General features: G+C 56.4%; 1 protein-coding gene, 1 long non-coding RNA gene and 1 other non-coding gene across 5 annotated transcripts; 1 reads left to right on the top strand and 2 right to left on the bottom strand.

Annotated features, from left to right (window-relative positions):
- Positions 1 to 2,480: 2,480 nt before the first annotated feature.
- ST6GALNAC2 (ST6 N-acetylgalactosaminide alpha-2,6-sialyltransferase 2) lies at positions 2,481 to 13,659 on the top strand. The gene is made up of 10 exons (XM_076353819.1): positions 2,481 to 2,875; positions 8,571 to 8,663; positions 8,786 to 8,843; positions 9,496 to 9,670; positions 10,468 to 10,633; positions 10,718 to 10,856; positions 11,022 to 11,125; positions 11,286 to 11,369; positions 11,998 to 12,097; positions 12,332 to 13,659. The coding sequence occupies exons 1-10, from the start codon at positions 2,751 to 2,753 to the stop codon at positions 12,497 to 12,499; spliced, it is 1,212 nt and encodes a 403-aa protein (XP_076209934.1). The 5' UTR covers positions 2,481 to 2,750; the 3' UTR covers positions 12,500 to 13,659.
- A 530-nt stretch (positions 13,660 to 14,189) lies between these two features.
- Positions 14,190 to 18,177, bottom strand: LOC143167883 (uncharacterized). 3 transcript variants are annotated; one of them, XR_012996620.1, is made up of 7 exons: positions 18,124 to 18,177; positions 17,233 to 17,331; positions 16,105 to 16,182; positions 15,264 to 15,334; positions 15,103 to 15,194; positions 14,841 to 14,980; positions 14,190 to 14,673 (listed from the first exon to the last, which is right to left on the bottom strand). It is a non-coding gene; the product is annotated as an uncharacterized LOC143167883 (long non-coding RNA). The 3 variants fall into 3 exon arrangements; XR_012996619.1 differs by lacking the exon at positions 15,103 to 15,194; XR_012996618.1 differs by lacking the exons at positions 15,103 to 15,194; positions 15,264 to 15,334.
- Positions 17,402 to 17,476, bottom strand: LOC143168092 (small nucleolar RNA R38). Its single transcript, XR_012996655.1, has one exon. It is a non-coding gene; the product is annotated as a small nucleolar RNA R38 (small nucleolar RNA).
- Positions 18,178 to 24,611: the final 6,434 nt, after the last annotated feature.

Raw genomic sequence — 24,611 nt, 5'->3', positions numbered from 1 at the left:
GATACTTGCTGGTTTTCATTGTAATTTCTTTTGTGTTCTTTTTTCTGAATCTCTATTTGGCAACTATGATCCTAAAAGGTTTTCACACTTATTTAACTTCTAAATTAAGCACCGCTTAATCTGGGGGCATGGGCCAAAATGCATTGTAGCAGAAAACAAGTAGAGCAGATGAAGAACTGTGCATCTCATTTTCACCCCTTTGAAAAAAACCCAACGGTAGAATACCATGTTTCATGGAAACAGAGAGATGAGAGCAACCTGAAGAAACCAGCTCCTCCGTCCCTCTGGGCAAATGCACTGAAGCTGCCACTCCACCAGCATTTGCATAATTGGCCCGTAAATGTCTCCGAATGGCGAATTCCTGACTTTCCCCGGGCCACTTGCTCAGGACCGTTGGTCGTCCACCTCCAGGGCCAAGCCTTGCTATGTCCCTTGTGACTTGCTAGAACAGTTGGTAATAATTAGCTGTGATTAGCGAAGGTCCAGAGTCGAGCACATGAGCCGAGGCACTGGGTCACAGGGAACGAATCCATCGGGTCAGAGCGAACAAGGGTAATCCCCAAGTCACACCGGGTGGGGACAGGCTCCAGGCTGGGGGACCTTTGAGCAGAACCCCAGACTCTTGTCCCCCCTCTGCTGGCCCTGAGTCTTCTAGATGATGCCGGTACCCCCCGGGGGCTGGGAGCAGGCTTTACTGATAGAGGCAAAAAGCATCAAAGCCTTCCATCAGTGTGCACGCATTTCTCTGAGCTGCCCTTTGCTGCTGGGGTACATGTTAACTCCCTCTTCCTGCCCGCCCTTTTGTAGTTTTAGCTCCAGCTGAGCTTTAGACCTGATTTCATCCCTGCGTGTCCAAGCGGTGATGGGCTGTCCTGTCCTTCCTGCTTCTTGCCTGCTCTCTCCTTCCCCGAGATGCCCCGTGCCCAGCCAAGCCTGCCTGCCACAGCTCCTCAGCCCCTGCGCAACAGCAGGGCTTGTTCCCTGTAAATTTTCTTTAAAATCATCCCGGCCGCCGGCCCCTCGTGGTGGCCCAGGTCCAATGTCCACTCTCCCGGTGGGACGAGGCCAGCACTGCCACCACTGCCAGCCTTGGGTCGCAAACCCGCTCCTGTGTTCACACCAGGACATCACCACCGATGCAGCCTGGGGACTTCATGGATGCCGGCACGGTGCTATCCCTGCATAGCCAAAATTCCTGGAGGACCAGGGCCGGCAACTGGGGGACTTGCAGTAATGCAAGCAAATGGAGACTGAAGCAAACTCACATGAAATGATTTTTGCATTTATCTTCTTTTGACCAAGCAGCATCATTGGAAACGCGTCTGGGCAGGCAGGAATGGAAGTGGGGGGTGGTTGGAACTGGGGGGGGGATAAGGATTGTTGGGGAAAACACAGCTGTGAATACTGGGAGTGTGCTGGTGGGACTCGGGAGCAGGGATGGGGTTTGGCCCCGGGTTTCTGGGTCTGAATAACGACAGCGGGTATTTGGGGAGGGGCTGGAAGTGGGTGACACCCTGGGGCAACATGTTGTGGGTGCTCGGGGAGCCGTGGGCGCAGGGCCGAGGGTTTGGATGCAGCTCACCGTGCTGCTGCTCCCTGAGTCTGGTGGCTTCCTAAAAATCCAACCCCCCCGAAATCACTGCAGATCAACTGAAAACGCTTGTTTCCCTTGCTGAGTCCCTTCCCCCGCTGTAACAAACATTTTGGTATGCATATCCTTTAGTTCGCAGGGCTGTTTTCTTTGTTTAGATGAGTTTAACTAAAGTAATGTAGAAATACTCTTTCAAAAAAGAAACCGAAGCACTTCCTTCCCGAAAATGTCAAAAAGCTTCATTCAGATTTCTTCCCAAACCCCCCAAACCCGTTTTTCCTTTCCCCCAGCCCAAACTAGCTGTCAAACTCGGCACAGAGCCCTGAAAGGTTTTGCTTGCTGCAAAACCACGTTGTGGGGGGGCGATCTGTTCAGCCAGAAAGCGGGCAGGGACCCGGCGGCAGCACCCCACCGGTGTCCGTCCGTCCGTCCGTCCCCCTCCCCTTCTCCCCTTTCGCTCCGGATTTGCTCCCGCGGCGGCGGGTTCGCCTGCGAGCGGCTCGGCGCAGGTACGTGCCGCGGTGGTGCCGCTGGGCGCCCCAGGGCCGCAGTCCAGCTTTACTTCGGGGCCCGGGGTTTCTGATAAACTTGTGATAAACGGCAGATGCCTCCGGCCGCGCTGGGCGGCGGCTGCACCGCGGGGTCGCCGGGTGCGGGCGCGGGTCGCGCTGCCGGTTGTGAAGCAGCCGGGGATGGAAGCGCATGTTTTAAGCCAAACAAGAAAGTTGCAGAAAGGGGGAACTTCCACGCTCTGTGGGTGGGTGGCGTGAAAAGGAGGCCGAAAAAAAAGCGCATTTCCCTGCTGGTCTGAGTAAATGTTTAATCCCCAGCTCGGAGAAAAAGCAGCTCGTAAGTGCTTTTTTTCTCAGCAAGTCTGAACCAGTCAGCCTGGTGCCTCCTCCCTCCGGCTCACACCCTCCCTCCCACCGCTCCGGAGGAATATCCCAGCCTGCTCCAAGGTGCAGCTGGGCACCCAGGGCAGGACGGAGCCGGGCCAGAGCGGTGTCCGCACCCACCGGGCCGGGAGAGGAGAGGAGAGGCTCCGGGAAGTTTGCAGGGCCCCTCGCAGGCAGCCGGGACGGCGGCGTGCCCGGTGCAGGCAGCGCTGGCTCCCACTCTCCCGCTTGCCTGCGCTGCTCCAGCGGTTCAAGTGCCTGGGATGGGGTCCCCGCACTGGAAACGGCTCTGCCTTTTGCTCCTGGCAGGTTTAACATCCTCCGTGCTCCTCTACGGTCACTACTACGCTACGGTGGAGTTGCCCACCAGCCAGAGGATCGTAGCCAGGTAAAGGGGGGACGGGGGTGGGAGGCAGGGATGTGCAAATCCAGCATGAGGTACCATGCACTGGGATGGGGAGGGGGAATTGGGGTGCCGGTGCTGGCCCCTTAGTGCAGGTTATCCCAGCTGTGCCCCCGGTTGTTGGCTGGTTTTGAGAAACGTGCTTGCAGCAGGCTCTGCCCCCCCCCCCCCCCCCCCGAGGTGTCCTGGGCACCGGGTCCTGCCCGCGGCCGCCAGCCGAGTCCAGGGGTGCCCAGAGCGGGACCCCGGGGCCGTGGGGGACTGCGGGGGTCCCCGCGTGGGTTCAGCCCATCACAGTGCAAAGAAAACATTGCTGGGTCCGGGGACGGCTGAGGGTGCTCAGCCCCCGGCAGGATCAAACCCCCTTCAGCAGCCAGCCAGACCCTCTGCGAGCCCCGTGTGTCCCCGCTGGGCTGATTTAGTATCGGAGCCGCCTGATTGTCCTGGGGGGAGGTTTGGCCCCCATGGAGCTGCACTGATCCCCCCCCCGCAGGGGCAGGGCACGGCTGCCCGCAGCTCGCTCGGATCCCCAGGGCTGCCCCCCCCGACCGCTTGCAAACTCCCAGGGGCTGCAGCATTTCCCAAACTCCAGCATTTGCATCTCCCCCTTTGCGGTCACATCTGCCTTCCCTGCATCCTCCAACCTCCCCAAGCCCCCTCCTGGGTCTCCACGGTGCCAGGCGGGCAAGGGTGCTGGGGTGCCCCAGGGAGCCCCGGGAAGCGTGGCTGAGCGGGCAGGGTGTGAGGGAGCCCGCACAGCACTTGGCCTGCAGGACCAGCCACCCTCCTCTCCTGTGAGCATCAGGTAATGTGCCAGGAGAGAGCTACAGGTGTCCCTCGCCTCCACGCTGGGTACTCTTGGGTGCCGTCGGTGCGACAGAGCCCAGCTGCCTGGGTGCTGCCTGGGAATGGAGGAGGCTGTGGGGACCGGAGCCGGTCCTGCACAGGGTGAGCCGAGTGCAGCCAGATTTGTGCTGGGAGTTGCTGGGGATGCAGCTGGCTGGGCTGCCCTGGGGTCCAGATGCTCTCTCTTCCCCACGTGGGAGCTGGGGGCTCTCCTTGCCCCCTCCTGTCCTGCCCAGGGCAGAGATCCCCTCTCCTGCCAGGCTTGTGGAGCAGAAGTATCCCCAGCAGCCCGGGCAGAGGTTGGCTGTGTCCACCCTTGGCCGTGCTGGGTGAGCAGCGGTGCCGGTGGCAGCAGCATTGGCCCGTACTGCACGGTGCTTGGGTCAGGTCACAGCTGGGGTGTGGAGCTGCTCCCTGCAAAGAGCCTGATGTCCCTGAGAGGGGAAACTGAGGCCCATGAGGGCAGCAGGATGTGCCCAAAGGACCATGCTGGAGCTGGGAATGGAAACCAGACGTGTCCTGGCACAGGGTCCGTGGCCCATCCCGGGAGCAGGGTGCGGAGGAGACCCATGGGATGGGAGCCGGGAACGGGTTCCCCCCACCACATGGCAGGCTGCAGGTAACTCAGCCACTGCCTAACCCTGCCTGGACCTGCCCCAGCCCTGGGTCCCCCGCCGCAGAGGCAGCCTGGGCTCCTGCCCCATGACTGATGGGACCGAGGGTCAGCTCGTCCAGCCCCAGAGAGGAGCCCAGGGCGAGGTAACGGGGAGCTGACCTGCGCTCCAAAGCTCTCCTGGACTTCTCCTCTTGGCTTTAATCCAACCACTAAAGCTAGACCCAACCAGAGCGGGTCCTGTTCGCTCCGATTCCCTGTGTTTACAAACACACTGCCCCGTGATCGCTGCTTGTCCAGCCTGAACCACGCACCCGGAGGAATCGGTGCTGCCCTGCCGACGGATGCGGGGCTGAGTCCGGAGGTGAAACCGCGATGGCCGGTGTTCCGCACGGCTGACGCGCCATCACAGAGCGCACGCTTCTGCTGTCGGGGCAGAAAGGGAGGGTCGGGGTGCTCACATGTCGGTGCAGGCGGCCACGTTTCAGCGGGGAGGTTTGTGTGAGCAGTGTCTCCATGCAGACTTCCATGGCAGACAAAGTTTGTCCCCGATGGATGCTGGCTGCTGCCAGCACCAAATCACCAGAAGGCCAGATACCCACGGCAATGCCGAGTCCCCCTCCAGTTCAGCACAAAGCCGGTGGCAGCGGTGAGGCCCCTATGGAGATGGGCAAAATGTCCCCGTCCCCGCAGAGCTGGCCACCCCGTGATCAGCGGGGCTGCAAGGAGCCAAATCCCTGGAGCCCCCGGCGTTCGGCTGGGCACAGCCCCGTCCCGCTCCCTGCCCGGCCATCTCTCTGAAACCCCACCGGCAAGCTGCCGGCACCGCTTGTGGCTTTATTTTTAGGGCAGACAGGATGAGTGCAGAGGTCTGCCCAGCCTCACCGTGCCGCTCTGGCTCTGCGCTGGGGGAGGATGCTTTCTGGAGCTTAGCCCTTCGCGGTGGGATGGAGCAAACGCCTTCTGAGAGCGTGTTCGCATTGCTGCTTCGGCTCCCTCAAATGGCTCTGCAGGGCCCTGGGAGTGTTTGCTGAAGATAAGGCTGGAGTGTGTGCTCACAACACTCATATACGCTGTTATCTTCTGGAAACGGGGGGGTGGCCGTGGACCAGAGACATCATATTTGTGAATGCCACAGCGGTGAGGGAGCGTACCAAGGCTTGGCTGGCTCCACTGCCTCGGCCGGTGCCCGGGCAGCCACGGGCCACTCCTTCCCCAGACCCCCATCGTGCATCGGCCAGTCCCAGGGAGGGTTGTCATCTTCTGCGTCAACCAAGTATCACAAGGTGCTTCACCACATCCTGGCAAGTGATGTCAAAGCATTTGGCTCCCTGATGTGCCACTGAGCTGCCACCTGGTGTGGGGGGGGAGGGGGGCAGCTGCCCCACGCCCTCCCCGGCAGGGTTTGGTCAGCAGCCACAGCCAGGACGGCTGCCGCGGTGCTGGGGAGATGGCTCCAGCACCCACAGCTGGGATGTGAGTGCAGGGAGGTGCCGACACAGGGATTGGATTTATCAGGTCAGCACAAGTCCTGGAAGAAACGATGAGCAAGTGCCACGCACCGTATCTGGCCACGGGTGGAGGTGGGTCCCAGCTCCCATCGAATGTCAGGGCTGCCCGTGCCCACATCCCTCCAGCCAGCCTGAGCACAGCTGGACCTGAGACCCCCGCGCTGCCCCGGGCGCTCCTGCAGCATCCCTGGCAGTTCAGAAAGTAGCACAGCACCCTTCCACTGCCAGTGCCCGGGTCTTTGCCTTGTCCTGCAGGCACTGGGATGAGCCAGGGAAGGGTCTGTACCAAGGAACAAGAGTGGGAGAGCTTGGAGGGCTGAGGAGGGGCTGGGTGGGCAGAGATGTGCAGCTGGGGCTCGTGAGCCTGATGGGGAAGGGCTGGGGAGGCAGCGGGGCTGGGAGAGGCTGTTTGTGTGTGGCTGCCAGGCAGCACGAGCCTGGGCAAGGTGTGTGAGGGTAATGGCTTTTGGGGTTTGGTGGTGGGTTGCGCCTCTGCAGCCAGAAAAAGGGTGGGTGGCCAAACCGGGGGCTTTGGCTGCAGGGGAGTGCGCAGCTCCGGGGAGCTCGGTGATTTGCAGGAGCTGGTTCTGGCTCTGGGTTTGGAACAGGGAGGTTTCTTCAGTCCCTGGTCCGTCGTTCAGGTGCTGGTAACATTGATAAGCTCCTGCTCACGAGGCACATGGGCTGGGGATCTCCTGCATCGTGAGATGGAGGAAGCAAGCAGGGCTGGGGCAGCTCCCTGAGGGTGAGCTCCCTTGGGATCCCACGGCGGTTTGTTGCAGCTAAGCTGACTCAGCACGCAGAGCTCTCCTTGTAGCTGCTGAGAGACTCTTGCATGGGTGAGCTCTGCTCTGACCGGCATGTGCTGCCTGTACCTGGCAGAGATGGGCTGAAAGAGCAGCCTCCAGTGTAACCACAAGGTCTCGTAACAGGCTTTGGATGGCCTTTCCCAGCCGGTGCCTCGCTGTGCAGAGACCCTGCCAGGGCAGCTCCATTCCCGTCTGCAAGACGAGGGAAGAGGCAAGTTTGGTCAAGCTGGGTTTATTTAGCTGCTCGCAGCGATAACACCAGAAAGGCCCTGCAGAAAGCTGTGGCTCCGGCATCTCCCTGGGATGGCTCAGTCCTGCCTTGGTGGACCCTCCTGGGGGTTTGCCCTCCCTCCTCTCCACCAGCTTGGGTGCTCCCGGGATGAGCCTCAGGGATGAGCTGGTGGCTGCAAGGGGAGGTGGGGGCAGCACCGGCCTGACCCCTCTCCCGGCTCTGGGACCAGCCCCTGTGTCAGCACTCCTGTACTGTACGCAGCAGGACAGCTCTTTGCACGTGTTTGGAGGGCAGGATGTGGCCACGGGGCTGGGCTAAGCCAGGGACCTTGCCCCTGGACTGGAGCGTGTATGTTTAGAATGGTGGGGGCTCTGCAGGGCAGCAGCTCTTGCTGGGGAGCTGCCTTTTTATCGGACACCGAGGCAAGACTCACTGGCTTGACTTAAAAAGCTGCCCTGTTCCACTGGCAGCGCTCAGTCACCCGCGCAGGGGGGATGCCTTTGCCCTCGGCGTCCCCTGCCTAGAGCTGGCGGTGCTGGGATGGTGCAAGGAGGGAGCTGGGACTGAAGCCCGCTTGGCCCTGACTCCCCATCCACGCCTGGGGAGATGCTCCAGCCCCCGGTGCCAGCACCCAGGCGAGGCGCTGGGCTGTCCCCCCGTGTCATGCCGTACCCCCGAGGTGGCATGAAGCGGGGTTTGGGTGCCAAATGGGTCTGGATCTTCTCCCAGGCAGGGCTGTGAGTGCTGCTGGTGTCGACAGGGGCCGTGGCAGGGACGGAAACCCAATGCCCGCTGCACGGGGCAGCGTCGCGCCAGCGGGGGCCGGGGGGGAGGCAGAGCTCCGCTCCCCACCTGCCTCTACCTGTCCCTGGGCTCCCAAGCAGAGATCCCGTAACAAGGGGGCCCTTGTCTCCTCCACAATACCCCCCTTCTGGCCTGAGCACCTGCCGGCTGGGCTGGAGGCGGCGCCGGGGGGGCTCTGAAGGGCCCTTCTGTGTGGGGATGAATGGGAGCCTGTTCCCCTCCGGTGGGCTCCCACCTCCTGCTTGCCAGGCTGCGACCCTGCCCACCCCCAGCCCCACATCCCCCCCTGGGAGGCCGGGTCTGCTCTGCCTGGCCCCGCAGGGCTCAGGGCACCCCGAGATGCTCAGGGTGGGAAGCCCTCTGCCTCTGTCCCCCAGCGCTAAATGAAGGATCAGGGCATGCCCCAGCTGGCCCCGTGGCAGAGGGGGGTCCTGTACACCCCGAGAGCCTCCAGTTGCCGATTGCTTCTCCAGTGAAGCAACTAAATGTGTCCTGCTGGCCTTCCCCGCCTGTCCCAGCCCCGTCCCTCTTGGGCTCGGGAAGGGTGGGATGGTTGGAAAAGCCAGGGATGTCTCGGCAGGGTCCCCCCAAGGCTGCAGGCTGGGCTGGGTGCAGTTTTTGTACGTGGGGGTCCTGGAGATGGGAACCACCAGGAGACGGCAGCTGCTTTCTGCATAAACCCAGTATTTTGCAAATCCCTGGCTCTCCGCTTGCAGAAACACATGCAGCCAGGGGGTGGGTGGGTGCAGGCAGCGGTGGAGGGGAGCCGAGTCCTGCCCTGTGGCTCTCACAGGTGGGGGGGTGTCTGAGTGCGGCGGCTCAGTGTCACCTCCCTGGCTGAGCCCCCACTGGCTTCTTCTCCCAGCTTGCTGCAGCCAGAGCCGCTGGCTCTGGCTCTGCCGGGGACATCGCGCCAAGCCACCAGCCGCAGATGGGCCCTTGAAGGCAGCTTAGAGAGGTAAGGGGGGGAAGGTGTGCGCAGCGGTCCTGGCACGAACTGGGAGCCCCCTCCCCACTGTGGGGTTCCCCAGTGCCCAAGTGATGGATTTTTAACTCTGCTATATGTTTCCCCCTTTCCAGTGAGAAGTCCTTCAAGCCTTCTGCAGAGCTGGAGGAGCCCAAGCCCAGCAGAAAGCAGGTAATCATTAGCACAGTACGGTTAGTGTCCCTGGTGCCCCTCCTTGCTGCGTTTTGCTGGTTGAAGGTCTGTGTGGGGAAGCTGAGGAGGAGCAGCATTGTCTCGAAGGGGTTTTGTGTGTGTGCGCGGAGGAGCAACCTCCTCCGTCCATGCACGTGGTTCTCCCCAGGCCTCCCTGCTGCGGTTGCAGCACCTCCCCGAGCAATTCTCCAATGTGGAGGTTGGAGCCAGCATCCCCCGCTCCCTCCAACCCTGTGACGCCTGAGCCATCAGCCCGGGCCGGAGACTCGTGAGGATGGACCCAGGCTCTGGGAGGGACCGGTCCTGGGTACTGGGGCTGTTCTCTTACAGCAAAGGCCTTTAGCAGGGTGCCCACGCTAGAAGGCGCTGAATCTTTCACGGGGCTCATGCTCTCAGGTGACTCTGTAAGCCCTGGTCCTCCCAGCCCCGGCGAGCCGGGTACCAAAGGGTGTTTTGCAGCAGGAAGCCGAGGCATGAGGCAGTGCCCTGCCTGGGTCACCCAGCAGAACATGTGATGGACAAGGAGCATTTCTGTCCCGGGGTTTGTCCTCTCCTTGGTGCCTGCTGAGGTGATGTTGGAGGGAAGGTAGACCCAGGCTGGAGACTAAACTGATGTCCTCCTCCCTCCCAGCCAAGCACGTGCTTCCGCTCAGTAATGGCCAGAGCAAAGGCAGACCCCAAGTTTGGGGAGATCTTCCGCTTCGACACCCCTGTGCTGATGTGGGACCAGCACTTCACCCCGGACACCTGGGACAGGCTGAAGACACGACATGTCCCCTACGGCTGGCAAGGCTTGCCCCACACAGGTACGGACCCAGCCGGGATGGGGGTGGCAGCAGATGGGGCAAGGGACGCGATGGGCAGCTGCAGGACAGCTCGAGGGGCCCAGGGAGCCCAGCAGAAGGGACTGAAGACATGGGGCAGGCAGAGAAGCCCTGCAGAGGAGCCAGGGACCTTGATCTCTTCCCAGTCCGCCTCCCAGGGCGCAGGGGACAGCTTTGCAAATGCCACTTGCTGCATCTTGTGACATTTTCGCCGAATAAAAGCTCCAGTGTGTGCATGATTATTAACTGGGGCCGGAGGAGCTTGGACAACCCGCTCCATTGTTGTGGATGGAGATTGTTTCCCTTCCCACCCCAAACCCACTCTCTGCTCTCCCCGGCAGCCGCTGGCTTTCAATCCCTGGGCTGGGAAGTGCTGGGGACGGTGGGGGGGAGTGAACCAGTGGCAGTTGCAAGGAGACGTTGTCAGGAGGGGACATGGCCGGTGCGGGCAGCAGCATCTGCAGGGCTGGGGCTGGAGATGTCTGGATGCGTCCCCGTGCCTTGCACGGCCTCAGGCGGCCGGTTTGGAGCAGGCTTAGGTACGTGGAGGGCTGCGAGGGGGCCGATGCTGAGCCTGGGAGAGGAGGGTCTGGCTGGTGTCCCCTCATCCCACTTGTAGACTCCTCTCCTGCATGAGAATGGTGTGAGCTTTCTTGTGTGCTGCTCCTGGATGTGGTCTTGCACAAGCTTGTCTGTGTGCGCTGTTGCACGCTTAAGTGCTCACGCAGGCTGACACACACCTTTTCCCCGCTGACCGGCTGCATCCTGCTCCGTTCCAGTGGTGGGCAGCACCCTCCGGTCCCTCAACGCCTCCGCCAACCGGCGCCTCTTCGACAGGGATGCCTTCCCCAGGGGCTGTGTCCGCTGTGCCGTGGTGGGCAACGGCGGCATCCTCAACGGCTCGCGGCAGGGCAAGGCGATCGATGCTCACGACCTGGTCTTCAGGTGCAGATGGGTCCTGGGCAGGATGGGGCCATGGGTGCTGGGGAGTGGCTGGCCCTGGACACGCGTCCTGCCCTTCTCCTGCAGGCTCAATGGTGCTGTGATCAAAGGCTTTGAGGAGGACGTCGGGACCAAGATCTCCTTCTACGGCTTCACGGTGAACACCATGAAGAACTCCCTCATCGCCTATGAGGAGTACGGCTTCACCCAGATACCCCAGGCCAAGGTGAGAACCCGAGGGCTTGTTGGAGAGGTGACCCCAAATTGTCCCCTGAGGCTGGGCTTGCCCCCGAAACCTTCTCCCCATCTCAGGAGCCCTCAGCCCTCGCCCCGCTAGCATGGGCAGTGCCCCAAAGGCCCCCCAAGCGCCATATCTGTGTCCCCGCTGCAGGACCTGAGGTACATCTTCATCCCCTCGGATGTCCGCGACTACGTGATGCTGAAGTCGGCCATCCAGGGGAGCCCGGTCCCCGAAGGCTCGGACAAGGGAGATGAGTAAGTAGCCCCCCAGGATCCCCCCAGCACCTTCAGTGACGCACCAGAGGGAGCATGACTTGCCTGCCCTCACCCCACATCTGTCCCTGGTGGGATAAACCCCAAGTAGCCCCAAGGCTCCCGTGACGTGAATTCTGCCCTTCTCCTCGCCCCGCTGCAGGCCACAGAAGTATTTTGGACCGGAGGCATCTGCAGAGAAGTTCAAGCTGCTGCATCCTGATTTCTTGCAGTACCTGACAGCAAGGTGTGGATGATGAGGACCGCGGCTGCTGCCTGACTCTGCTCTGGGCTGAGCTGAGACCGCCTGCCTCCCACCACTGCTCTCCCCAGTACAGACCAGTGGCTGCCCAGCAGCAAAGCGCAGTCTCAGTCCTCCCCAGGCACTGGAACCACTTCTGTCCTGCTCTCTGCAGACAAAGCAGAGATTTGTCCCCCACCATTCCCATTCACTGCAGCACAGCTCACGTCCCCTCCTGGCAGGGAGACTCCCGCAGCCTCACCGTGCTCAGCTCGCCTCCCGTTTCCCAAAATAAATTAAATTTTGACCTAATCTAACAGGAGCAGAGGTAGGGCCCAAAGGAATTGTCTTTTCCTACCTTTCCTGAAAGCAGGCGCCTGGGTTGGGGCGATTTCAAACAGCAGGGAGGTGCCTTTCAGCAACCTGCAGCGAATGAGCTGAACCTTGGTAGCAGCCATCAGAGAATCCACACGAGGCCTGCGTTTCACTTGGTGCTCCTGCCTTACTGGGCACGGGCGTCACCGAGTACATGGTGGGGGGCTGGACAGGTGCTGGGTGCTGCTGGGTCTGGTGCTGGGGGCCGTGGTGCCATGCCAGCGGTGAGCACCCCCTGACCCACGGTGTCCACCGGCAGGTTCCTGCGGTCGGAGCTCCTGAACACACAGTACAGCTCGATCTACATGCCCAGCACCGGCGCCCTCATGCTCCTCACCGCGCTCCACACCTGCGACCAGGTAAGAGGCCACGGGGCCACCTTCCCCCTGGGGGCCAGGGGACCCCGCTTTGGCTGCTGGGGGCTTGTGACTAGCTGCTCTAAGGCTCCTGGTGGGGACCAGCGTGTCCTGGTGGCTGCTCTGCACGTGCCATCCTGTCCCCGGAGGGGGTGGGGGTGGTGGTGGTGCATGGAGCACCTTAAGCTGAGCCCTAACCCCATCCTTCGCCTGTCTGTCCCACCTCCCTCCCTGCAGGTCAGTGCCTACGGGTTCATCACCGCCAACTACGAGCAGTTCTCAGACCACTACTACGAGCTGGAGAAGAAACCGCTGGTGTTTTATGCCAACCACGACATGATGCTGGAGGCAGCGCTGTGGAGGAGCCTCCACCAATCGGGGATCATGACCCTCTACCAGCGGTGAGGCCGGGTGGTGGCCCATGGGGGCCAAGTCCAAGGACTCCTGTGGCTCTTCTCTTTCCCGAAGGCCACCTTCTCCCTCCCGAGGGCTCTCCTCAGCTGGCCGGCCAGCCCAAGGAGCAGACCACAGCTGGTGGTGGTGGTAAGGGGCGAGCTGAAGCTGGTATAGGGAAACGCTGCATTTCCTTGGGGATCTCCAGCAACTTGTTTCATGGTTCAACGTGATTGAATGTGGCCTTTGGGGCACCAAGAAGCACCACAGCATGTGGTTGTGACCTCCCAGCCCCACGAACACGGCTGGGAAGCACAGGAGGGGCAGGGTGATGCTGGAAGAGGATGCTGGAGATGTGTATGTGTGGCAGCCTCTGGCTGGAAGACACCCTTCACCTTGCCATCGCACCCCAGCTCAAATGCTCGTCACCGTGGTGGGACCACAACAGGCATGATGAATCCTTGGACTGGAGGGACTAGATCATCCAGCACAGGAAAGTGGTGTGTTTGGAGAACACCTCCCTCCCGGACTGCAAGCAAGCCCCAACTCCAGCCAGCTCTGGGTTGACGCGTGCCACTTTCCAGAAGGATGTTTGCCTCCGTGATCAGCAGGAAAGTCAAGCGGCTTGGCCACCCTCTCCTGTGACAGACGCACAGTGTGCCCTGTCATTTTCCCCATCTCTAGGTCACGGTGTTTGCAAACAAGGAAGGGTCTTAAAAGCCATCAGTCAAGAGTAGGGTTACTGCAGCTCAGCTGGGACATCAGAAACACAGCTGGCCTTTGAGCATCCTGGAGATGAGAGCTGGCCTCCAGCCCACGCGCGTGTGTTAGTGGCTTCGTTGGGTTTTTCTTGCACGGGGACCACGTGGTGCCCTCACGTGCTTTGAGAAGGCAGCCCCATGCCAGGTGGGTTAGGGAACCTGCTAGCTCGTTGGGCGAGCCTAAATGATCGTCGCCCTTTAATTTTTTTTCCTCCCAAAAAAACCCGAGAGAGGTGAAGGTCTTGAACCCTTCAGCCATCCCACGTAAGCCAGCGCTGCTAAGGAAGACCCGCTGGGGAGGCGACTCCAGCTGGTGGTGGCTGGAGGGTTGATACGGCACAGCAGTGGGAACGGTGTAATCCGAGACACTTTCCCACTTTGTGTAATTACATAAATGTTGAATGATTGTTTTCTTTTGTGCCTGTTTCTGTTGTTTTGGCGAATGGGGTGGGGGCGAGACCCCCTACCTCCCGCAGCAGAGGAGCATGTAGGAGAGCAAGCCTTTGACTGGGGAACGGCTCCAGAGGCAGGGATGGGGATGGGAGCGGGGTTAAACGGTGGAGCCCTGGGCTGGCAGGGAGGCCTGGCGCCCGGCAGAGGGGCAGACGGCCATGCCGGATCTCTGGGAGCAGCTCCGAGCACAGCCTTTTTCCACTTGGGATGCTATTTGCTGTACCTCAGCCAGGGAGGAGCGGTTTACTGCAGAGATGGCAAAGAGATAGCCTGGCTGTGAGCCAGGGAACCTCCCCCCCCCCCCCCCCCCCCCCCCCCCCCCCCCCCCCCCCGCAAGCTCATGGCAGGCTGCTTTCAGCCAGTTCAAATGAGCATTACGGAAGATTAGGCTATAAGCCTGTTTCAGATGTAATCTCTAGCTTGGAGCCCATCTTGTGTTCCCAGATCTCAAATTAACCTTTGTTCGCATCAGAGCCACCTTACAATGGTACCAAGGCAGCCTGTTAGGCCTGTTTTTTATTCACAAGCACTAAGCAAAACCTCTTTCATGACAAGAACGAGCCTGATCCTCACATCAACTGACCAAGACAGCACCAAAACCTCCTCGAACCAGCTCTAGCCAAGCCTCAGCACAACCCATGCAGGTGACTTTGAACATGGCAATCAGCAGCACCTTGACGCACAGGGCAGAAAGAAAAGGTTTTAAAAATGAGTGCTGTCATGGTGCAGCATCCCGCCAGGAATCTCATACAGCTCATGGGCAGAGCTGTTGGCACACATCAGGAACTACTACACACACCTTCCTTTCCCATTTCAAAAAGGAAGGTTTTCTAGCTAATGGTGTAGCCTAGCCCTGGAATTAAACACGCTCAAAACCAACTTAAACTCCCAAGATTTTCCATAACTTCTTTCATTCTGGAACAGAAAACAGCAGGGAACTACTTTTTCCTCCAGCCAGCTGCAGATCAGGTCCTAGTGGAAAAAAGACAGTGTCAGAGCAAAGCAACTGTCAGCTGAGAAGTTCCTGATTTGCACTATTTAATCGAGAGCACAGGCAGGTGTCAGGAGACAAAAACTTGCTCCCCCCCAAGCCAATGGCACTGGTACCCAAATATTCTTTGGCTTTACTGGGAACTTACCCATGATGCGGTTGCAGCAACCACTGAGCAGCGAGGAGGAGCCTGCAGTTACACACAGGTGGCCATTTTACACCGTTCTGAATGACGTATGAGTGGCCATTTGCGAGACCCACTCCAGAACAATCTTCCTTCTGCTGCTTCTAGAGTTGGGAGATGCCACAAAGCAATGCTGTAACAGCTTTCCTAAACAAGTTTGTTCTGAAACAATTCCTGCCCCTCTCTATTCTCAAAGCACGGAGTAGCTTTTGCTTTTTCTATTTACCATCAGGCTGCCTCTTCACTTTTTCCCCTTACTCCTTGGAAGCCAAAAGCCCCACGTGCTTTTCCCAGTGACTGGTCCTACTTGGAACACAGCTGTATTGACAGAGCAACCAATGTGACTGCTGGTTTATAGCACTGTTCCCTCCCCTTTTGCATACCAACCTTGATTACTTAAGGAAGTGCACTGTCGTCCAGTTTGACAGTTCAGCCTGTCAGTGAAAGTTATCGATCTTCTGCAAACAAATACAAATTCTGTTAAATAAAGCGTGAAATTATTTAGCAGAATGCAGCTGTCAGCTACCTGGAGCCGAAGTGCTGTTACAGCGTGTGTATTCAGTGACTGTACATCACGCGAGATAAATACGCATTTCCTATCTGCCCTTCAATCTGCCACCGTGCCTCACTGTTTGGGTAAGCGACTTAAAAGCTCTTCACAGATCTAAACTGTGCTATGACAACAGAGGGCAGTGCTTATAGTCCCTGTACTGAGCCTTGCCGTATCTGGGCTCCGGAGAGGACTTGCCGTGTCTGAGCTGCTGAACAGCCTGTGCGTATGAGACAGCGCTTGTGCTGCAGCTGCACATCACAAGGGCGGGAGGAAAGGGGACAGGCGCTGCTTTTGCCTTGCCGGTGCCACTCGTGTCATCCGAGTCTGTGCAAGGACTAGGAGACCCGCTCAGGGGAAATACGTAAGCCTCAGTGGACAGTTGTTTCTCCCTCACAGCTGAGTTGTCAGACAGGGATAACAGCACATCACAGGCTCAGTTTCTCTCCTGCCCTTGGCTATATAAACTCCTCAAGTTCTACAAAATACAGCAAAGACACCCAGATGCCAACATGTCGATGACCAGTGTTCTTCCTGATGACTAGTATTTTTCCTGGTAAGCGTTCAAAGACTAGGTATTCTGCTCAGCAGATGAGTCATGCTGCCTACAGATCTGACATATAATTAATAAATTGAAAACGTATTGCTTCAGCGTGCAATACTGAAGCATTCTCTTACCAGCTTGAAGGCCAACTTAGCAGCTGCCCTCTTGCCAAAGCTGCGTACAACCCCAGGATGCTGCAGGATGATTTCCTCCTAAATACAAGTTGCATTGAACACCGTTAGCAACCATACTTCAAATAGTCTGTCCGCTCATTTCTTCTGCACCCCTTCTGACAAAAAACAGCACTGGGTCACAGAGCAAGAATTAAAGAGAGGAAGTTTTCCATTCGGAGAGAAGCAATTTTTGTCTCACAAACTTAGCACAGAAGAAAGAGATAAAGGAGCATGTTTGCCAGTGAGTCGTCTCGCTCAGGGACAAGAAACTTTGGGAAGTGGATGCTATTTAAATCCTTAGATTTAAATAGCTTAGAAAAAAACAAGCCAGCTCTGAGACTTTGGTGGTTTAGACCCTTTGTAGCTGTTTCAAGCAGACATCCTCCTCACCATCATACAGAAGCATCTTAATACAACTCCCTCCTTCCACACAAGAATAATCCACTCATCTGGCATGTAAATTGTCTATGGATTTATCTTGAGAAATGCATTTAAGCAGACATAAGACAGACACATCCCTTCCAGGGAAGGATTCTTCAGGGTGTGTCCTTTCTAGGATGACCCTTTGGTGCACGTGAACTGCACCTCCCCACCCCCAGCAACCTGATGCAAGTTTGAAACTGTCCCAGTGCACTTCCAGGTAGGCACGCAGACCAATTATTCTTTCACTACGTCTATTTCGGTGACAAACACAGTTATGAGATGAGCTGTGTCAAGTGTCTCCCTAACAGGCCGTCATCCAATCCCTCCTACTTCTAATCCCTTCTACTCTTGCTCATCTTTGACCACGCTGACAAGCAGGTGCTCTACTGGGCGCCAACAACAGTAAAATTCCCATTCATTCTGTGCTGCCTTTCAACTTGTGCTCCATGGCAGCAAAGGGCTACACACTCAGGTGGCAGCTGCAACAAAGCTACAGCCTTGATTGGCTTAATTATATTAATCAAGCCACTGGGCTTTTGTATCTCCTTCCAGTAGTCCCAGGGACACAGAAGGGTATCATCTGGCACAGCAGAATGAGTCGTACTTCCATAGCCTAGTCACAGGAGAAAACTAGACCATGACAAGACAGATGCTGATGTTTCTCACCATCGTGCAGCTGGTGGAGGTTTATTGTCAGTCCAGTGCAGGAATCAGCTTCCCAAGGCAGGTGAGTGTTTTTACTCTTGCTCGACACCATGCTGTGCTCTGAAACAGAGGAAGGGGACAGGGAGTTAGTTCATGTAGCAACCATTCTTCTACCTCTGTGTCTTTAATGCTGAGCCTCAGAGTCATGCTTCCACAGAGGAAAGACTGATTTCAGACAGGGATAACTTTATCATCACTAGCTCAGCTTCCAGAGCAGCCAAACCTGGACCACGCAGGGTCATCCCAAAAACTCAAGCCCGTTCTTCACTTTGTGGTTAGCGTGCTCCTCACCAGGGCAGCAACGACACTTCGTGGGTACGACTCGTTCCACTGACCTCCTTCTGCGTGGGTACTCGGTCAAGTGTGATGGGTAACGCTGGCTCAGCCCGCTAAGCCTCACTGCCTGCAGGGTGTTCAAAGGCAAGCCCCAATACTGTACTGATGGCAACGCTCAGGCTGAGCTATACCAGCTGCTGTACTAAATACTCTCCCACAGGCGCTGCTGGGGAAGAATCAGCACAAGCGTAGTCAAAATCTGCCAGCCGAGCATCGCCCGGGCCAGGCCGTGGGGCCAGGAGCATCCCCCGCACGGAGAGGGCCGGAGCCCCGTCCAGGCGGCGAGCAGGAGCCGCGGGGCCCAGCGCAGCCCGGCCTTGCCTCCCTCCACCCACCATGGCGGGGTGTGGGGGGGACACCATTACGCCCTCACAGGCAGACATCGAGGCCTCGCCGCACCCCTACACGCAGCCGCGGCGGCGCGCAAGAGTGCCCCGCTCCCCCTCCCGCTATCCCCGCGCCCCTCGGGGCCGCCGTGCCCGCGGATGGCTGGCGATGGCGGCGCGCCCTACTCACCGCCTGCGGCCCAGCAGCCACGTCGAGCCGGAGCGACCGCGGAAAGGGAGGAGGGCGGGCTGCGCGCCCGCCAAGCCTCGCGAGAGAGCGCGGGGGCTCATGGGAAGTGTAGTCCCGTCCCTCAGCGGCGGGCCGCTGACCTCCATCGCCGGCCCTGCCCTGCCCCGCCGCCCCCCGTACGGCCGGGGGCATCGCCCGAGGCACCGTGCCCTCGGAGCTGGTTCCCGGGGGCGCGGGGGTGGGCCTGGGGTGTGGCAGTGGGTGTCTGGGGGACAGGGCTCCTCCGACAGGAGCTGTGAGCGGGGGGGGGGGGGGGGGGCTCTCTCACTCCATCCTGTGCCTGCTGGGTGGAGATGCCAAATAAGAGAGAGACAAAGAAATAAGGGTGTGTGATTTAGCACTAGGGTGAGGCTTGACTCTTCCAGAGGCTGCTTCTGCGGCTGTCGCCTCACCGGAGGGCTCAGCAGCCGATGCAGGGAAGCCATGGAGGTAGATGGGGCCAGCCTCGGCAATCTGGGCTCCGTACACGGAGGTTGTGCACCATCATGCTGCTCATTAATTGCCTTTATTCATTCTTCATGTGCCCTGTTTACTAGGGAGATGCGCATGGTTGTACTTAGCACGCTAAATGCTTCAAAAGGCTGAACAAGCATTAGCTCATGTAAGAAGGGGCACACTTCAAAAAGACTAATTAGCTGGAGATTGGGGATTAGTCAGAGATTAGTTAGTAAATGTATGTGCCGTGCTTTGAATATGTGATGCTTCCAATATGTACTATGATTGTCCTTCGCTGTTAAAAACTGCCATGAAATCTATAGGATCCTGTTTAGTTTATGGACAATAACAAAGTGTAAACAGAACCAGGGGGAGGAAAAACAGGAATAGCTAATATCCACTTTCTTGCCCAAAGCTTTATCCACCCTTGTGGTGAAAAGCTCCAGTGACTGGAAGTAGAAAGCAGACAAACCTGAGTCTGAAAGCGGAGAAGACTGAGTACTGATGAAAGCCCTGTATTTAATCAGTGTCAGCCCTGAAATGTCTGAGAAGTGGGGGATTCAGAGTCCCCCGGGGCGTTTGAATCGAAGACGTGCTCGTGGGAAGTTGCGGGGTTCTCCACAGCGATAGCAAGAGTAAGCGTCCTACGTTGGCGTCGTACGGCGTGGCCAACTCATCTGTTGTCTGACCTGGCCGCCTGGACCGCTGAGTCTGTGAAAACACCACCTCGCGTTATCCTAAAGAGCGGAGTCCCATGAGCTGGAGGGAAGCGCTGCCAAGGAGCTCGGTGTCTCTCTGCTCCTGGATTCCCTCCGACATCAGGGAGATGGCTCCGTGCTGCTGCCTGCACCAGCCGGCCCTGTGCTCTGGGAGGCCCCTCTCCGGGGAAGGCAGTCAAGTTCCCAGGGAAAGGCAGTGTGACTTCACGTTTATTTTTAGTGCCTGCATCCTCCTGGCCTTGTTCCTATTTTAGAACCTGATAGGGTTTTTTTTTCAGAGCATAGATTTAACCTGAATCTTGAGTCCTTTGCTCTCCAGAATGGCCCGTGTTGTTTCTAAAGTCTCTCTTAAAAAGTCAACAGACTGCAAGAGGCACTTTTTTTTTTTTTTTTACAGTGGTGCAAGAAGGCTGTAAAGAGGTGCCAACGTGCTGTTAAAAATAAGCTGCTTCCAACATAAGTGGCTGACTATGAAGTCTTCCCCAGCCCTCTGTGCCCTCCGCTACCTGCGGAAAGCCTAGCAGGCTGCCCTGGCAGGTTGGGCAGGAGCCGGGATGAAGCAGCCTGCACCGAGTCCCATGCTCTGGCATGAAGACATGAGAGAGCTTCAGCGCCTTCCTGCCCCGCAGGAGCCTGTTGCACGGGTGTTTGGCCTGGTGGGAAGGGAAGGCAGACGATGATACCGAATAGCAGTAATTAACGCAGCCTTCTTTGCAGTGGCCTTTGCTCTGTGAAGATGTGGCTGGCGATCTGCCTGATTACTTTTAGCTTTCCGAATAAGCAAATTCAATTTGCAACTAGAATTAGCCCTTTAAGTCCCCAACGGACATAAGGTTTTTAAAAGAAAACAGAACAACTAAAATCCCTCCTTGTGCAGAGTTCAGATCCTGGAAGGAGAGAAGATGTAGACTCAGATGTGCTGAGGGCTTTGCCACCATCTTGATTTTTGGGTGGAAGCTGCTGAGACCATAGAGTAACTGTCTACTCGTGCCTATAAATGGATGAGCTCTGCAAGGTACCAAGCGATGAACTGACTCAAAAGCTCAGGAGAATAGCGTGAGCTAAGTGCGCAGTAGATTGGCTGTAATTGTTCATGGTTGCAGTGCATAGATAACGTTTCCAAGCATATTTTAGAGGCAGAACAAAGACTCCGGATGAAGGGAGATGGTCATCACCTCACCCGTGCCCATGCGCTCTTAAATCTCTGCAACTTCGAATCAAGTTTTCTCAGCTCTTCCCTTTAGAGGGCGTCCATGTCACACACATCTTCGACGTGCAAACTTCGCCCAGGAGCTGCAGTACAAGGCAAAGTCTCCCAGAGGTCAGCAGAACATGGTGGCTCTTCTGAAGAGTCTGTGAACCTTCCTAGGGATGCGAAGGGAGTTAGTCTGGTTTGAACAGTTCTGGTTGAACATATTCTCCTTCCTCAGGCAATTGCAATGCTGCTCCCAAAGGCCATTTGGACATAATTTTGATAGATTTCCTGTGGCCAATCTCCATCAGTTACAGTATTTTCTTGCTCCAGTCTTTGAAAAGACTTCTGTTTGTGTTGAGCAAGTAAGGAAAGCTATTAAAAGGGCATGGAGATCTTCCACGTGTGAACGTTTTGGGGCTGCTCTCAACTTCCCGACAGAGGATCTGGAGGGGATTACTTCCTCCAGCAAATCATATGCTACATTAAGCCCCCATCTTTCTGCTTTCTGAAGGCGCTTCAGTATCTGTCCTGCAAAGCCACAGCATTACCCTCTACAAAGAAGTCTGAGCTCTGCTGTAGGGTACTGGGTTATCCCTAGAGCAGATAACAGGAGAATGAGCAGAATATGTGACAGAGAAGGGAAAGGCGGAAAGACAAACAGAAATCAATGACAGAACCTCTCCTACTTCAGCTGGGCTTTGATCCCACGCTTAAATTGAAGGACAAGGTCTCGTCCCAATTTCCCACCCATTTCCCCTCTTGGCTGCCTGTAAGTCCCTCCAGGGAGAAACTCTCCATGCTTACTGACAGCAATTTGATTTCCTCTTGATTTCCCCCTCTGCCTGTCCCGGTCCCACTCTGCAGACAGGGTTCCACAAAGCCTGGAGAAACAAAGCATCCGTTCATTCAGAGACGCCCTGCTGTGGTTATCATCTTTGACATATGGCTGGGGGAGGCAACCAGGGTATTTGAACATACATTAAAAAGTGAGTCCCCCATTGCTAACTGCATCTGGCAGGCACCAGCCCCCTGCATGGCTTGAGCGTACGAAGCATGAGGAGGTGCCGAGGTGCAGGGGGTAGCTGGATTGATGCTCGTCTCTGTTATGTATGCTGTGTGCACAGCAGTGCACAAAGAACAGTCCCCTGGGGTACGGCTGCTTGCTGGTAGTTCAGGTGTCAGAATTCTGAGAGAAAAGATCTGTAGTGTCAAAAAAAAGCCTGCCACGAGGTCCCAAATCCTGGTGTCTGCTGCTTCAAATCAGTCCCAAGAAATACCAGAAAGGCTCTTTGGAGCTCAGTAGCAGACAAACAACATCTTCCCACCCAGGACAAGGCATGCTGCAAACAAAATGTCCTTCCCTTCTCCCAGCAGCAAAGCTCTTAAGCCTCCATTTAATGTTAAATACACACTTAAACCCATTCCTCCTCAGCACGTTCTGTGTGCTTACGTAGAATTTTAGCAGGCTCAGGAATGCTGTGCTATAACTGGGGCCTGTCTAAAGGCTGAACCTTGTACACCGAATAACAAGACCTTTGTCTTTACAGAATATCTGTGCAACGAAGGGATGGCTTTTCTGGGAGCGTGGTGGTATCTGCAGGCAGGGCTACGGTATGGATTCCTGCAGGTGGAGAACAGAAAAGGTTCCCTTTTCTCCTCCCGATGGTGCTGAACAGCAGAAGAAATGGCAACTTCAGCCACTGACTTGATTGCTTCAGGTCCGATGTCCCAGCTAGGCAAAGTGACCATCTTGTCAAAGCTAGCCAGATTGCATTCACAGCTTCGTTCCTTGGAGGAGCCGATCAGAACAGAGAGCACACAACAAATTGTTCTGATTGCAGTGCATACACGGATAAATCCTGGGGCCAGACGTATGCACTTGTTGAACAATAGCAGTAGGAATCCAGCTTCTTCATGGATGAATATGTTTAATTAAAATAGATATCCTCAGAGCATACCCAGAGATGGAAGATGTGTACAGCTACACAAATGCACTCAAAGATGGTAGGAAAAGCTTAACACTATAAGGCTAGTGAAACCAGGAGTAAGATTTCCATCACAGAAGGTTTTTAAGGCCAAGCTAGATAAAAAATTACCAGGAACTGAGAGTTGACCTTGCTTTGAGCAAAGAGATGGATCCACCAGGAACTGAGAGTTGACCTTGCTTTGGGCAAAGAGATGGATCCTCTGTATTTTCTGTGTCAGCCTGAGAGATTAAAGGCATGGTAAACAGAAAGGGAGTGAGTTGGTATAAAAATATCTAGGCAACGTTAATGAGGAACTTCTCAGGTCCTCTTTTATCACAAACAGTATGTCTGTTTGCCTGGATTGCTCGGCCAACCAGCCGTTGATTCAGTCAACCCAATCTGCACTGTCATATAAGCAATATTTCATCTATCAAGCTTAGATACAAGAAATATGCTAGGCACGCACGGAGCAAACAAGCATATTCTTGCAAGTAATTAGCATAAGCTGCACTGAGGTCAAGTGGTTGTGTCAGAGCACAACACAAATTGCCAACATTTCTTCCTACTGAAGACTGAAAATGGAGAATTGCAAATGCTGTATCTCTGGCTCACCTCTTGCTTCCCATCGTTTATACCGGAGGAAGGAGATAATTGTTTTGAGGTACTTCTAAGAATACCATCTCTGCTACTTTCGTTGCTTACTGGGAAAGAACATGTTTAAATGATGAAAGGTCACATTATTTCAAGTCCTGTTAGGTCATTTTTCTTGCCCTTATGCAAGGGAAGCAGGCTGAATGCCTAATGTGACCAAGTTCAAAGTGGTAAACTGAGGTCTCACTAGATTACAGAGGGCAGTTGGTTAAAGGTCTGCAGTGATTCCTCCTGCTGTCTGTAAGAAGATCTACTGAGGGCAGCCTCCTGGTCACATCTCCTTGAGGGAGCCCTACTGCAGGGCATCAGACCAAGGGCCATCCAGACTGATGTCGTTTTTCCAAGACGTGCCCAAAATGGATGCCTAGGAAAGTGCAAGAATGGGGTGATTACCTATGATACATCTCCCAGCGCCCTACCAGCCACCAACCATTTGAGGGGTGCGAGCTGCGAGAGCCAGATGTTAGTTCAGTGCCTCCACTAATGGGTTTTCTCTGGAATGGGGATTTTGGTAACTTTCTTTTCCATGAACTTGCCCAGTCCCCCTGTGAACCTGTAACAGCCGTTCCTTCCAGCGGGGAGGACTTGCACAGGTCAGCCTGTGCTGCGAGAAGGACCAGCTTCCTTTAATTTGTTCTGTGTCTGGCTCCTGTTAGTTTTGTTTGATGGCCCCAAGTTCTTGTACAGGAAGAGACCATGAACGGTCCTTCCTACCCACCCTGCCTGTGCAGGCAGAACTTATGGATCTGCTTATCCTTCCCTTCTCTTCAGGGTCCCAAGTCTGATCTCTTCAGAAAAGATCAAAGAGTGAGGGTAGCATTGTTTTGAACCACTAGTTTCCTACAGAACGTGATCTATCCACTTGCAGATGGCTTTTACGGTCTCTAAAGCCTCCCATGGATTAGCCCACGGTTGACTGTATAAACATTTTCTTTATCCCACATCCTGCTTCCACAGCATGCCTTGTACTCATTTCTCTGTCCTTTCACGCAGTCCAAACATCCTGCAAAAAGCCTCCAGCTCTCCTTGACAGCCTTCCTCACTCCTTTTCCCCGCAACCTCCCCAGCCTCTGCCAGGTTGCAAATAAAACTCACTCAGCCCAACGCAACCCCCAAATTCTTGGAGACCTGCCCACGAGGGAGAGACTCATGTGCCTTTCTGATTTAACTACCAACACACGTACTGCTGCTTTGCTGTTGACCTAATGCTCCTGCTGTTGCATAAAGGTCGGTCTGTCTTCAGCCATCTCTCCCCCTGCACATTTCAAGTGCTCTCCTTTCTCCCTTCAGCTGTCATCTTGAGCAGCCTTGCTGCTGAAGGAGGTGGGCGGGAGAACACGCACCGTGGGAGATGGCTGATCTTCCGTAGCACTTGTGCTCGGGGATGGGAGAACTCAGCCACGGCGGCATCTTCCTCCACCTCTCCCCACCACAGCTGCCCGGCACTTATGTGTGCACCAG

The sequence above is a fragment of the Aptenodytes patagonicus genome, chromosome 16 (genome assembly GCF_965638725.1).
Source record: "Aptenodytes patagonicus chromosome 16, bAptPat1.pri.cur, whole genome shotgun sequence".
NCBI lineage: Eukaryota > Metazoa > Chordata > Aves > Sphenisciformes > Spheniscidae > Aptenodytes > Aptenodytes patagonicus.
This window is presented reverse-complemented; position numbering and strand designations above follow the sequence as displayed.